This window comes from Pocillopora damicornis, chromosome 4 (genome assembly GCF_964200805.1).
Source record: "Pocillopora damicornis chromosome 4, jaPocDami1.2, whole genome shotgun sequence".
Lineage (NCBI taxonomy): Eukaryota > Metazoa > Cnidaria > Anthozoa > Scleractinia > Pocilloporidae > Pocillopora > Pocillopora damicornis.
Window position 1 is genome coordinate 3,493,553 of NC_142673.1, and position 13,890 is coordinate 3,507,442.

Genomic DNA, 13,890 nt, shown 5'->3' on the forward strand with positions numbered 1-13,890 from the left:
CGAGAGTGCGCTGCTTGGAAAAATAGGCCATCAAGTTTCCCCATTTGTGTATCATATATGCAAAAGTCAGTAAATATTTTGTGAAATGCTCTTTAATTCCGACACACTTTAACACTATTTCAAACGGGAAATACGGGAAATCAAAAATAAGTGATCACACAAAGTTGCCCTTGTTGAAGGAAAAAACCGTAAATATGGTGATTCCCATAATAGGCAAAAAAAAATAAAAAATAAAAAAAACACACGTAAAGCATTAATCTAGTTCGATGATCAGATAAAAGTGAACAAACATAGCACAAAATCTTACCCCTGTTATATGAAAAAATTTAAGTAAATCTACAAGTTTTGCACCCTTTAACCCATTAAACTTTTTTTTGGTACTTTTCTTGTTTTTGTTTTTTATTCCTGTTTTTGTAAGTCCAGTTGACCAGTCCGGTATTTAATGAATGTTTTGACCTCTTAAAAAGAACATTCTTCATCTGGTTCTGTTTCTTAGTGTTTGCCCTTTTGGGAATTTTTAAACACGCGATTCTCGTCTCGTGCTGCCAAGAACCAGTTGTCATTTTCCTGTCGCCTGGCAAGCATCCACCAAGGCTTGTTTCCCCAGTGATCGCCGCCAGTATACGAGTTGTCTCCTTGCCAGTACTGATCATTTGACCAATCAGGGAGCCAGAATCCTGGTTTGCAAGGCGCATAGGCGCATTTCAAGGGAAGAGAAATGGACTTTACAAAGCTGGCACCGTTGTCGCACGTAAATACGGCGGTGGTGTTCTTAAAGACAGTAGGTCGTGGACACATGGGGACAGAGATAGGAGTTTGGCTGACACGTCCAGCTTTCATTCTTATGATCCTCTTCTCTCCAAAGCAGGTAAGGTCATGAACAATTGTGTTACAGGTACCATCACGGACAAAGATCACGTTGGTGTAAAACTCGCCGCGAATGGATTTGCGACTGTGCATCAGTGGACCAGTTTCCATGAAATGGTTGACCATTTTACCGCCATGCATTGGCTCGTTCATGAACTGCTGTTTGCCCATCATCTTCATCGTAATCATCATTGACTTGGACGAAGGCTTGAAAGGATGCATTCCCATCACTTTTGAAGGCGTCATGTATATTTTGTCCACGCCAGATGTCATCATGGGTCCAAACTTCATCATATGTTTCATACCGAACTTTTTTGGTCCGGCAGACATCTTTGGATGTGGAAACATCCTTCCTTGCATTGTTGGCATCACTCCGTGCTTCATAAGTCGCGTGCCAGGCCGAGAACCCATCATAAACCCATCCATGGATCTCATATGATCATGGTGATTCATATGTCCTTTCATGCCAAATTCCATCGTACTCGTTTGCATTTTGCCCATAATCTGACGGCTTTTCCGGGATTTTGGCATCCAAAGAGTAATCTTTTTCACACCACCCATCAGGATCTTCTTCCCTCCGAGTTTTCCTGTTATTTTTAGATAGTCAGGTTTCTTAGGAATCTGAAAGCCTTGGAACATTGGTCTGTCGTTCTGTTGGAAAGGCAGTTTTTCTATTTCTACGGGTTCTTCATCCCAGCAGTTCTCAAGACACACGTTGTCACCCTCTAGACAATCATCACAGGCGGGCCTGTCCTCTTCATCTCCGTCGCATTCTTCCCCAAGGCAATCATCAGCGTAGTATTTCATTTCTTTCACTTTAACTGCCGAGGAAATACAAGGAAGAAAGATTTAGGAACAAGCATATATGCAACGATCGAATCGAGGTAAGCTATGCCATGAAAGATGATCAGTAGCGTAACGTAGTTCGTGCGAATGCCCTGCAAGAAAACGACTGCTCCTGACATGAATTCATTTTCTCAGAAAGTTACCAATAAGCCGGAATTCTCTCAGGATCATAGCCAAATCATGCATCTACAATTATTCGAAACATAATTAAAACACGCGAGCAAAATTGGGCCATGATCATGACACCAAGGCTGTGAAAGCATCGGGTTTCATAAACATCAAAGAATGTCTTTAGCCGAGCAAAGGCCCAACCTACGCCTGCATCGTTGGCCTAAAGTCTGCCAATTCAAGATATATAACGGTCGACTAAGTACAATACCTTCAAAACGTAATTAAAAAGATTCTGTTGGAAGGATGTATTACCTGGTGGTTGCACGAGGCTTTCCATGGCACGAAGGAACATCGGGCCAAGTCTTACTTGGTAGGTCTGGTTGACAAATGGTATAGGTGTCAAGCTCTCCATGTTCTTGCTGAATATGCAATCTTTGAATACCTGTTGTGGCACGACTTTCTGAGCTTCAAGCAAGGCTTTGGTAACCTTCCATCGCCATATGCCATCGTGCATGTTACAGGTGACGAGTGCATGGGAAGGTACACGACCAAAGTTGCATTTTTCATAAGAATCAGCTCCAGTGTACTCTACAGTTTTACCATCAGGGCACAAGAGAACAAAGTCGTCTTTACTATAAGAATTTTCTCTGATGGTATCGTCAAAAGTGTAGGCATCGATGAAAGCAACATTGCCATGTTTCTTCTCGAGGCACTTCAATGCTCCTTGGTAGCCGTAGTAATCTTCGACGCTAGAATCCATGGAGCATTTCTCGTCACCTTGGCCAGCACAGAGATCACACAACTTTTCACGGTATTGTCTCATGTCGATGTCGTCATACTGGAGGTTCTTCCATTCATTCAACAGCCAATAGTAACGAGAGCACAAGAGGGTAAGTCTACGGAGGTACAACAAAATGAATATTTATTAATAAATGTCGCTGGACTAAAATTACTGAGACCCAAGGATTATTAGAATCACTGGCTTAATGTCATATTTGACTCTCTAAAGCTCTCAAAAATCTGGAAAATGAAACAAATTAACCGCATATACGAGTTTTGGAAATTATAATCTATACAATAACTTATGTTATTCGTACTTTAACGTATTAGCTTCAAAAATCTCGATAGCTCTTTGTTCTTTTTTCGCAGTAAAAATAAAAAGAGATAAAACCGAACCCCACACCCCTTCTCCCTTATCAGATCTGTGGGTCTCTTCACCTTTCGTCGAACACCAAAGTTCTTGGGACAGTGAGATCACTAGTTACTACTCTATTTGAAGTATTCAAATGTACTTTCGTTAAAATATTTCTTAGCATATTTAAGTTTTAAGTTTTTACCCCACCCCCTTTAAAAAAAACTTCAGGATTCGTCCTTGATTACCTGATAAAAGTATCCTTATGTAAAGACTTGTCATATGTTTGGTAATCTTGAAACTCTGCGTCCATCCAGGTCTTAAATGTCTTCCAGTCTTCATCCGTCCACTTCTCAACGTAAAACGCCAAGTCTTCCTTTTGATCCCAGGAGCGCTCGGCCCACATCAGGAAGAACGCCCATTGCTCTTCTGTCCAGTCTTCAGGTTTGTGCCACACCCACCCGATCATCTTCCACTCAGGCATCTTAAAGCCATAGAAATCTTTCAAGCCTTCGTAGTTTTCCCACTTGAAATCCTTCCCAGTCTATCGTGCAAGAAAAACGACATGCAAATGTGTCTTGAAGTTGCGCATGCTGTTTAAAAACTACATTTTTGAAAACCGATTTTCCTGATCTTCACAAAGGTAAATGGCAGGCAATCAGTTCTAAGAGATGATTGAATAGAAAGCCTAATAATTTTTATTTCTAGGAAAAATACTTCAGTTAGGCTTATCTTTTGCAAGACGGGAAAGATTGTTCTTAATTTCAGTGAGAGGAAGCACTTGAGGATAGCCATCATTTTCAATAGGAAGCTGGTGGACATAAGATTCGAGAGCCTGGTAAGATTTTGGTTTTACAGCAAGTGGGACCATTAAATTGGAGGAGTTGGATGTTTCTGAATGCCCGTTTTTCAAAGCACCAGTTACATTTTCGTGCAAATCATATTCGGTAAGCAAGTGTGCGATTCTCTTGGTCTTTTTCAATACTCTACCCTTCAGGAATCTGACTTAAACGCGGTCTCACCAACTGGGACCTGTTGTAGTAGGACATTAAAACGGTCTAGATTCGTTTATCAGCCTCTCTTTAAGATATATTTCGTTTCGATATAAAGTATTTACCTTCTCAAGGATCTCATGAATCATCGGTGTGTAGTGTTTACGCATGCGTGGATTGAAAGAGCCCATTTCTTCAATCATCGCCTTAAACTCTGGACATTGAAAGTCCTCGATCTTGTGCATGGCTATGTAGTCGACACTTTTACCGTCCTGCTTGTCTTTCCACAAACGCCAGAGAGGGGCACTGAACCAGTCCTCCCATCTTACAATCTTGTCTTTGAGCATGCCTTTCCAGTTCAGTGTGCGTGAAAGCAGTGGGTGAGAGGTGAGGTCCATTTTGTCAATACCGGGCACGCAGCTCTTGCCAAAGTATTTTCTAAAATATAACAGAACTTTAGGGTTAGACTAAGTTCGTATGAGGGAGGAAAAAAAAAAGAGATTCCCTATGTAACATTCTTCCAATCTTCCTCAAAACTCGCATTTTTGTTGCATGATTGCGTATAAATAATGAACTAACCCAATTGCTTCCAAAGGCGTGGGCCCTCTTGGTACGGTGCCATTAGCCATAAGCCAGCCCATAGGGTGCAGGAATCCACTGAGTTTGTCCACACCTCCATTGCACATTTTCAAACCCTTCATCTCTGGAAGATCGTTCTTGATGTCTTTGCGCATGACACCGATGGTGATACTTTCTGTCATTGGATCTTTACTGTTAGAGCGAAAGTGAAATTTTGGCAGTAAATAAATGATACGCACTGGTATATACATTAAACTCACTTAATTAAAAAGCAGGAAACGGCAAGTCCATGAAATATGTCGCTTTTGTCTGCATCGCAAAGCTTTTTTTTTTTCCCTGAGTTAAAGATTCAACATATTTTCACGCTCTCATAGACATTATTGCAACATGTTCGGCAGCGCTTCTATAATTTGAAGGTCCTAATTCAATTTTCGGCTAACCGCAGTTCTTGATTCACGCACATTTTTGGGACCTACGAGTAGGAAGTATTTGCTTTTCCCACTTTCAGAATTTTCGAAATGGGCGGTGGTTTACACATGAGTTTCCTCTAGGTAGAATGGGAGAGAGTCTTCCCTTAATCCTGTTGTTTACACCCTAAAGATATCTTCTGATGGCGACTTTTTTACTTGTTATTGTTGCCTAAAATCTTTTCCTTGTCGGTATTTCCCCGCTTATCTCATTGAAACACAAGCTGCACAATTGTCATACTTACTCCTTGTAATTCTCCGCAACAAAAGGAGCCAGATTGAAATCCATTCCTGCCACGAACATTTCGATCGCGTTAAGATCGACTATATCAGCTTGGCCATAAGCGACCATTTCTACGCACTCTTGCTTAGAAGGTGCCTCTATACAGCCCCAGGACACTTTTTTGACCTCTGTTGATAAACAAAAACGGTAACCAGTGGCTGAGATAATTTTATCTTAGTGACAACAATAGTGATACTTTTTGCAAAATTGTTCGCTCGCATTTGGCGAACGAACAGCTAAAAGCTAGTTGAAGGAATTCGTGGCAAACCCTATCTTAAGTTACTAAACAGCATTAATCTAATTCAAGAAAGCTGCTGTTAGACTTCTTTCTTTTGCTTCAGAATGGCACAGGTTTTGAGGATGATCTACGTTCACTACATCGTGACAATTGCCAAGGGAAAAGGTAAGTGTTTTCTTCTAGAAATTTTTAAGAACTGTTTGAGAAAGTTGACCATAAAATACGGTCATGATCCGAACATTGCTGCAAAATATTTCCCGACAAAAGTTCGCAATAATCTACTCTGCAAACATTAAAACTTACCAGTTATCGTTTGGAATTTGGTGATCATATCCTGGCATTTTTTCATTTGGTCGTCTCCAACAACACAGATGAAAGCGCGGGGTTTGGGCTCTAACTGCTCGCAGGTTTTCCACACACCGACCATTTCATTGCCAAGGAAATCTTTGTAGGTTCTTTTTTTCTAAAAGAAAAGAAAATAACGGTCCTGAATAAACGAAAGACCCTCCTGAGCTTGTTGTGGTGTTCTTTTCTTGTTTCGTTTGCTTCTTACCTGTTTCAGTTGCTGTCAACCTAAGACAACCAAATAGCTTTCTATGATCACTGGTTAAAAGTGTATCTCATGTCAGCGGCAAATGAAAGTGTGTGTGTGTGTGTGTGTGTGTGTGTACTGTAAGGAATTAATTACGCCCCCTTGTGGCAGCGTTAAGCAAATAACTATCAAATCAGAGCTATATATTGCGTCTCGTATACATTGAATATTTGCAGAGAGCACAATTATTCAGAGTTGGAAATTTTCTGTACTTTCCCTTTAAGCTTCGATTAACGCTGAGTGATTTCCAAAATTTCAATTTCATCTCGTTTTATTTGATTTGTCACTAACAATTTTTCCGTATTCTCTTATTCCTATTTGAATATCTAATGTCTGGAGCCACCTTAAAGGACCACGTATTGACAATATCACCGACATTACCTCTGGAATGGGTTTCAGAGAACCAGAATAGTCTTTGAAGATTAGGTCCTTTTTCTTCATTACATTTTCGTCCCACTTGAATAGCCCGTCCGTCAGCTCGCTTCCTTTCTCATCACTGTCATCCTTCGTGCAATATGGGGTGGAGTCAAACAGACCAAACTCACCGCTGGTTGGTGACGAGAATTTTGTTGAGGCGTCGGTGAGAGCATCAACACATTTTTTTATCCAGTCCTTCGGTTTCTTACCATTTACCATCAAAACCTGTGTGGACAAAGAAAACGCTGTGTGTTACGTGAGAACAAATGATATTTGTTATATTATCTTAATAGAATTTCAAGCTCTTATTAACGTATAGAATAAATTTGTCTTAAATTTGAAAATCAGCAAGTCGCCCGAACCATTCACCTCAATAAGAAATATAAGATATTCTACACAAGAGTTAAATTTATCCACAACGCTAAAGCTCATTGTGGTTCCTTTGGCGTGAAAAGACAATTGCTTTTCCTCCCGCAGGTAGCTTCCCCCCCCTCCCCACCCCTCCATAGTATTGTGCACGGTTGCCATAACAGATTGTTCATACCCGTTTTATACTCTTGGATGAAATGGAGCACTGTGAAAGGGTTTTATAAACACAAACGAATGTCTTTGGCTGAGCTTAGGTCTAACCTCGCCTCGGATTTTTAGCCTTACGTCTACGAATTCAAATACATAACAGCCGCTTAAGTCAAATACCTGGGGATGTTCCTCAGTTAGACGACATTCTGGTGTCTTCAAGTTTTGCCATGTCAAAGTACGCTTCCCGTTCTTGCAAACGATATCAAACTCTTTTGAAAATGTGTCGTACTTCATCAAAATATCGCGCGTGTGGAAGAAAGCCACATCGCCTTTTCCGTCTTTAAGGCACGTCAGTGCCCCGTCACATCCATAGTACGGCTCCTTGTCTGAGAGGGTCTTGCAGAACTCCTCATCTTTATCTAGTTCTCCTGAGTGAAACACACACAAAAAAGAAGAAATCCCTCAGATTTGTTGTTGCATGTTTTTTTTTTCGTTCTTTCTTCCTTTCGTTCTTTCGGCCTTTCTTTTTTTTCTTTTGTTTTCTTTTTCTGGCTTTTTTTTCGCTATATATTATGCATGCAAAATCACAATTTAAGCATAAAGGCACGTAATAATAGTGACTATCTGGATGATGCTAGTACGTGAAAGACGTCGTGAGAAATCGCACATGAAATCTCACTTTGCCACAAGACCAAAGACTTATCTTGCAGCAAAAAGAAAGTTCATTAGAATTATTTAAATAGTTTAATCTGTTTACCTAATGAAAAACTTTTTAAAATACTGTGTACACAGCAGATATGTATGTGTAAAGTAGTATTCTGAGAGCGGCCAAAAATAATTGGAAGTTATATATGCAGTAGATTCCTTCGGCCACATGGATTTAACCCCTTAACTTTCATGAGTGACCCAGACAGAATTTTTCTTCACAATATCAGTAAAATATCAAACACATTAGTGATGAGAATCAAGAAAAGTATAAATAAGGGGATTTTTAGCTGATCCAATGATAAATTCTTCGAACCAACGTCATAAGAATTGTACGACAGACATTAAGGAGAATTACTAATACGATTTGGGAGTGAAGGGGTTAAAAAGATGTAATCTGCAAAATTCCCGTGAATACCTAGTCATGTCTTTCATTATCTTTTCATGTTCTTGAGAAACGCATTATTAATACGATCGAAGATCCATTTGATAATTCTTAAGAAATTACGAAATGCATGATAGCTGTAATTACTCGTTGAGAGGAAACAACATACTCACACACAACTATCCTTGATCCGAAACGAATCCATAAATAACATTATGAGAGTAAACTTGTCTTGAATGATTGCTTACATATCTGATTTGCATGAGTCCCTGGTTGTGTCACGAAGAAATCTACCTGATCCCCTCATAAAGTCCTGTCATATTCTAACAATCTCCCCTCTTTCTAAATTCCCGCCTTTATACTCTGTTGGCGATGACTAATTCCCCTATCCCCCCGATAACTATGTGATCCAAACAAAAAACTTCCACCCCCCTCCCCCTGACACTCCCGATTGTCATCGGCAACTTTTGAGCGACAACTTTTGGCGTTTGGAGCAACTTTTTGTGATTCTAGCAACTTCGAACAGTTTTTGCTTTTCTAAGCAATTTTTACGCAGAAGATGAACCATGTGTTTTGTTCCTTTAGACTTACGGTAGGTATCCTTAATTAAATTACGCCCATATTGCGAGCAACTCCTTAAAGCTAAGTTTCAAGCTATTTTCCTTGACAGATGACAGTAGTTACTGTGAATAACGAAAAATAAAGCCTCGAGTAAACGGTTACATAAAAGTTTTAAAGAATTTATGAAGGCAACTTTTAAAAGTTAGGTAACAATGTTTTGGATTTTTGGAAATTGTTTCGGAAAATGGTTTGGTATTCCAGTGAGCAACTTTCCACATTTTACAAGCATAAGGGGAACTACCCCCCCCCCCCCTTCGAAAAGTTGCGGTGCATCAAAAACAATTTTGAACTCATGCAGAGGATGACCTCTTTTGCAGTCATCTCATTCGATATCATTCACGAGCCACGAGTCACATGAACTAAGTAAGCATATGCTTTCCCTGATGAACAAAAGAAAGGAACTAATTATTTTTGGGTGTCACTTTACAGCGAGTTTGAAAAGAACCTTCGATCGCCCTCCAATGCATATCCGTTTTTCTTTTCTTTATCACCCATAACGAGATCTGAAATAATACTTTTGGATAACGGGTGATTTTCCATTTTATCTGAAAACAGGAAATGAACTATTGGCACTAAAGTACTTGAGGTTTCTTTTTTTAAAACAAACGGAAGATCAGGAATCTCAAAAAAAAAAAAGCGAAATTAAAGAGCACTTTCAGACAAGTGTGCGATTTGATTTTCAGCATTTAGTGAGCACTTTGTCTCAACTTTTTTATCAAACAGAATTCTGCTGAAATGTAATTTCGGCCTGGGCTTGTACATTTGCTTTTAAGTCGAGTAAAATTTCGATAGGATTTAGTTTTTAGTGTTAATTTCCGGCCCTCAAATTAAAAAGGGTCATGTTGCTACAGAACGTGATGTAAAAAATCTGTTTCTTGAAACTTCAACTTCAGTTACCTCCTTATCGCACGCATACCTGAACAGATCTTTACGTTCATTTTTTCCAATTCAATATTGCGTACACAGATCCTAAAATTCTTAACCTAAATTTTCTTCTCGTCTTTTTTCTTTTCTTTTTTTGGGTGCAAAAACGTTAAACTCTCGCTAAAACCAGCGAAAACACTCAATTTGACATAGTTGCATCAATTCAGGTCAGAAATAATCTATTTGTTGGATATTAGGTCAACAAATAAAGCCACTGAGAGCCATTTGGTATGTAGAACCTTTTGAAATTTATAGCAAAAAAAAACCGCCACGTGAACAACGGGTCACCGGCTGAGCGCGTCATAGTGATTTACCGAAATGCGCACAAACAAGAAACTTAAAACCTTTCGATTCCTCAAATTTCACATACCTTTGCATAACTTGCACAGAGATTCCGGGTTTGTCATGTTGGGGTTGAATTTGTCGTGTTGCACGCCAGGTAGGCAGCTGTCACTGAAAAACTCCCCGGCGCACTCGTATACATTTCCGACCTCGGGTACGATGTCTTTCTTTATCAGCGAACAAACCGGGGACTTGAAACCGGCTTTTGAGTCCACGCCAGGGTGACATGATTTCTTCTGACTCAAGTCTTGGAAACTGTTGATACCGGTGGTGAACTTCCTAATCAAAGCAACGGAATAATGCTTGAGGGTGCCGTCGGCTTCTTCAAACTCCTTAAACTTCGTATCATAGTTGGTAACCCCGACATAGTCCTCCTTTTCAACCATGATCGGCTTTAAGTTGTGCATCTTCCCGGCCGTGTAAATCTCGTCACCTTCGGCAGTCATGATGTCTGCATTTTCATTTTGAATCTCCTTCATGCACGATTCTTTGCATGACGCCATTACGCAGCTCCATTGCATCCGAGGCTGGACTTTGTAGTTGAATTCCATCGCCATTCTTTCGCACTTCTTCATTTCGTAAGGGTTGGTGACGCACCAACGAATCACTGACATACCAGCTTGGTCTTCCTGTTTCATTAGTCCTCCCAATTTCTTTATCTTCCCCCATTTCGCCTTCCAGTCTTCAAATTTCCAGTCCTGGTCCGAATCCTTTTTCGGTGTTTTGATTCCCAGGTTTGCTGCCGGTAAAAAAAAAATGTCAGTGGTCACAATGCTTTATAAGTATACAACCACAAAACAAAAAACGCACACAAAAAAAGCATATGAACGGGCTAAAGACACTTCCGCTGTCTTACTAAAACAAAATTGGCTTTGTGAAAAATGCGGCTAACTATTCAGTTGAGAGATACAACTTATTTTATAAAGTTCCCCGCTGTTTCTTTTTCGTTCGAATTTCGGAAAACATACAGTAAAGCACATTCAAAACCCATCCTGGAAAAGGTCATTCTCCTTCGACATATAGCTGCTTTTGTAAAATAGCGATAGTGACGTAAAAAAAAAAAAGACTTTTAAATTAAAATGCATCTCGTGTTTAAAAGACATACCTGGGAACCCATGAACCAGCGCGATCAGAAGAAACAGCGAAAGTACGAGAGCCTTCATGGTGCGCGTTCCACTCGTGGCTGTACTTGCCTACTTTGGGCTTGATCGACGAAATTTATATGCACACCTCAGCTCTCTTTTCACTTAATCATCCAGGTCGCCTGATCAATCGTACGAGCTATCTATTGTTTGTGTTCCTGTGGCATGCTCATCACCTGATAAAAGATCTATTGTCCCTGGGACATCCAATCCCCCTATTATTTAATTACTAAAGTCATATCATCTTCTTATCGTCGTCACAAGATTTTCTGACGCTTAATGAAAGAAAGAAAAAAAAAGGGATAATCTTGTAAGAATGATTAACATAGCTGAGGATTTTTTAGTAGAAGAATGAAGAGAAAGCTGACTCACTTTTTACCATTACGTTTGGTCTAGAAAGATTAACTCCATCTGAGCGATCTGTCATCTTAAACACTTGAACAATGTCTAAAGTCAACCATATGTTCTTACCTTTGTTCTTGTTGATAGCCTCGGGCTCAAAGAGCAACCGTCACGAAGACGCCTTGCACGAAAGCTACCTGGTCACGATCACGTCAAGCAATTTTCATTTGCGTTGTGAGAACTTAGGACGATCATCACTGTAAAAACGTTAGGAAATTAACCCCTGCAGCGTTTTCATCTCCAATTTTGGTTCAATTTGCAAAGAATTGCTTTCCCCAAAGGTGGTAAAAGGCAATTAAAAAGGCTTTTCCTCAACTATTACACGAAGGCAAGGCTCAGCTTAAGAAAAAATTAAGTATTCTACGTATCCAAACACAACTTCCCCCAACACTTTCCACGCGTGCCTTTACTATCAACGACATGAAACCCTGGACTTTAATTTGTATACAAGAAAAGGCAAATCGTAACAATAAATGGATTCTTTGATCTATTCAGGAAGTTGTTTTAAAAATAGCATTTCAAAGGAACATTGATCATGCAAGCTAAGCAGGATATACTCAACACTACTCAAATTTACCTTAACCTTTTGAACCCTGAAGGAGGATTAAGCGAAGGGGAAATAGGAAACTCTGTGTTTAATAAAGTGCAAAGCTTTTTAAAAAAAACTTTATCCGTTTACAAAAAGATGCAAAAAATTTCAGTTTTATTGGGTGGCGAAGGGCGAAATACAAGCAATTAAAAAAAGAGGCACTACAACAATATGCACGTAGGTCACGAGTTAGAACAATGATTTCTAGCTCTGCTCTATTTTTTTTTTCTTATGTAACTTAACCATATTACCGAATGAAACAAGAGCTAGGTTTCTGAGAAAAATAACGGAAATCACTTCGAAAGATACCGTAGGGGTTCTATTTCGATCTAAAATAAGGTCAGCTAAAGGCCTTTTCGAGTCCTCGCCTACGGGCAGGGAGTTGTCCGTGCATAAGATATTTTGCAAGACGGCGAGGTTTTCTTCTTTGTAAGCGTAAAGAGTTTAAAGGCTGACGTTTCGAGCGTTAGCCCTTCGTCTGAGCAATTGGGGGAATTGCGGTTTGTGTGTGGCTTTATATGTGATAATAGAGCTATACGCTACTGGTGGGAATATGGTGACGAAAAAACAAGAATAAATTAGTTGAATGAAAAGCGCTCGTCGCATTGATATCGGGGCGATTAAGAGTGCCGATTTGCAATTGGAAGTTAAAATTTTGTGCAAGAGTTTTGCGGCAGATGTAGGGAAAGGCCGCAAACTGCCATATGCTGTTTAGAATGATTAGGGAGATTTAAGTGTTTAGCGACTGGTTTAGATGTGTCCTTGTCATTTCTCTCTACGTCGCGAAGGTGTTCTCGGATTCGGTCACCCAGTCGTCTTCCTGTTTCACCAATGTAAAACTTTTTGCAATAAGTGCAAGTTATGCAGTAAATGACATTGGCGGGGATGCACGTAAAGTGATTAGATGAATACCACAAGTAAGTTGGTGAATCTGTAGGTTTGTAGTAAACACTAGTGCATAGACCATTGCCTTCAACTTTGAAATTTTGATGTCTAGAAAAGCCGAAAAAGTGTCGGAAATTTGCCAGTATATATATATTTATGAGCCGGATGAAAGGAATTGACGGCGGTTATAAATTGATTTAACTCCTTTCTGATAGAGGAAGTAATGCCGATGCAGTCGTCAATGTAGCGGCCGTGGAGTTCAGGTTCGGGGCAGTAGTATTGACTGAAAAATTGGTGTGCGATAAAACCTGCGAAAAGATTGGCGTTGCTGAGTCCCATTTTATTACCCATGGCTACGCCATTAGTTTGTTTGTAGTTGTTGTCGCCGAATGAAAAGCAATTGGGTGTAAGTACTAGTTCGGCCAGACGGAGAAGTGTTTCAGAGCTAGGTTCCTTAACAGTGCGTTGATCGAAAAAGTGTTTGAGGGCCCGGAGACCTTCGTTATTGGGAATGACAGTTTAAAGATCGAGATGTAATAATAATCTTCGCATCCATCACACGTCAAGAATTCCATACCTTTTTCACAATTTCTCAGTCTTCGTCGTTTATGTAATGACGACTCTGATTTTTCCGAAAAAATCACAGGCAATGTGCCAGTTTTTCGATAAACGCGGCTATCCTGTTTCTGTACGTCGTTCAAGCACGTCGTTCGACAATTAGCACTACAAACCGCCGCTGAGAAGGAAAACACTGATCGTATTCCATTCATTCTCACATTTTACCCTCACAACCATGCAGTTATTTTAAATCTTTCTTTCTTAAAAACTTTAAATTACTCCAAAACGATTAAG

The 13,890-nt window shown here is 39.9% G+C and overlaps 1 protein-coding gene across 1 annotated transcript; it reads right to left on the reverse strand.

The window, feature by feature from the left end:
* Positions 1-76: 76 nt before the first annotated feature.
* LOC113679383 (major yolk protein) lies at positions 77-11,229 on the reverse strand. The gene is made up of 11 exons (XM_027196334.2): positions 11,126-11,229; positions 10,049-10,759; positions 7,221-7,471; positions 6,489-6,749; positions 5,819-5,978; positions 5,240-5,405; positions 4,528-4,719; positions 4,074-4,386; positions 3,205-3,500; positions 2,137-2,720; positions 77-1,688 (listed from the first exon to the last, which is right to left on the reverse strand). Exons 1-11 carry the CDS (start codon positions 11,181-11,183, stop codon positions 493-495), a joined length of 4,188 nt encoding a protein of 1,395 aa, XP_027052135.2. The 5' UTR covers positions 11,184-11,229; the 3' UTR covers positions 77-492.
* Positions 11,230-13,890: the final 2,661 nt, after the last annotated feature.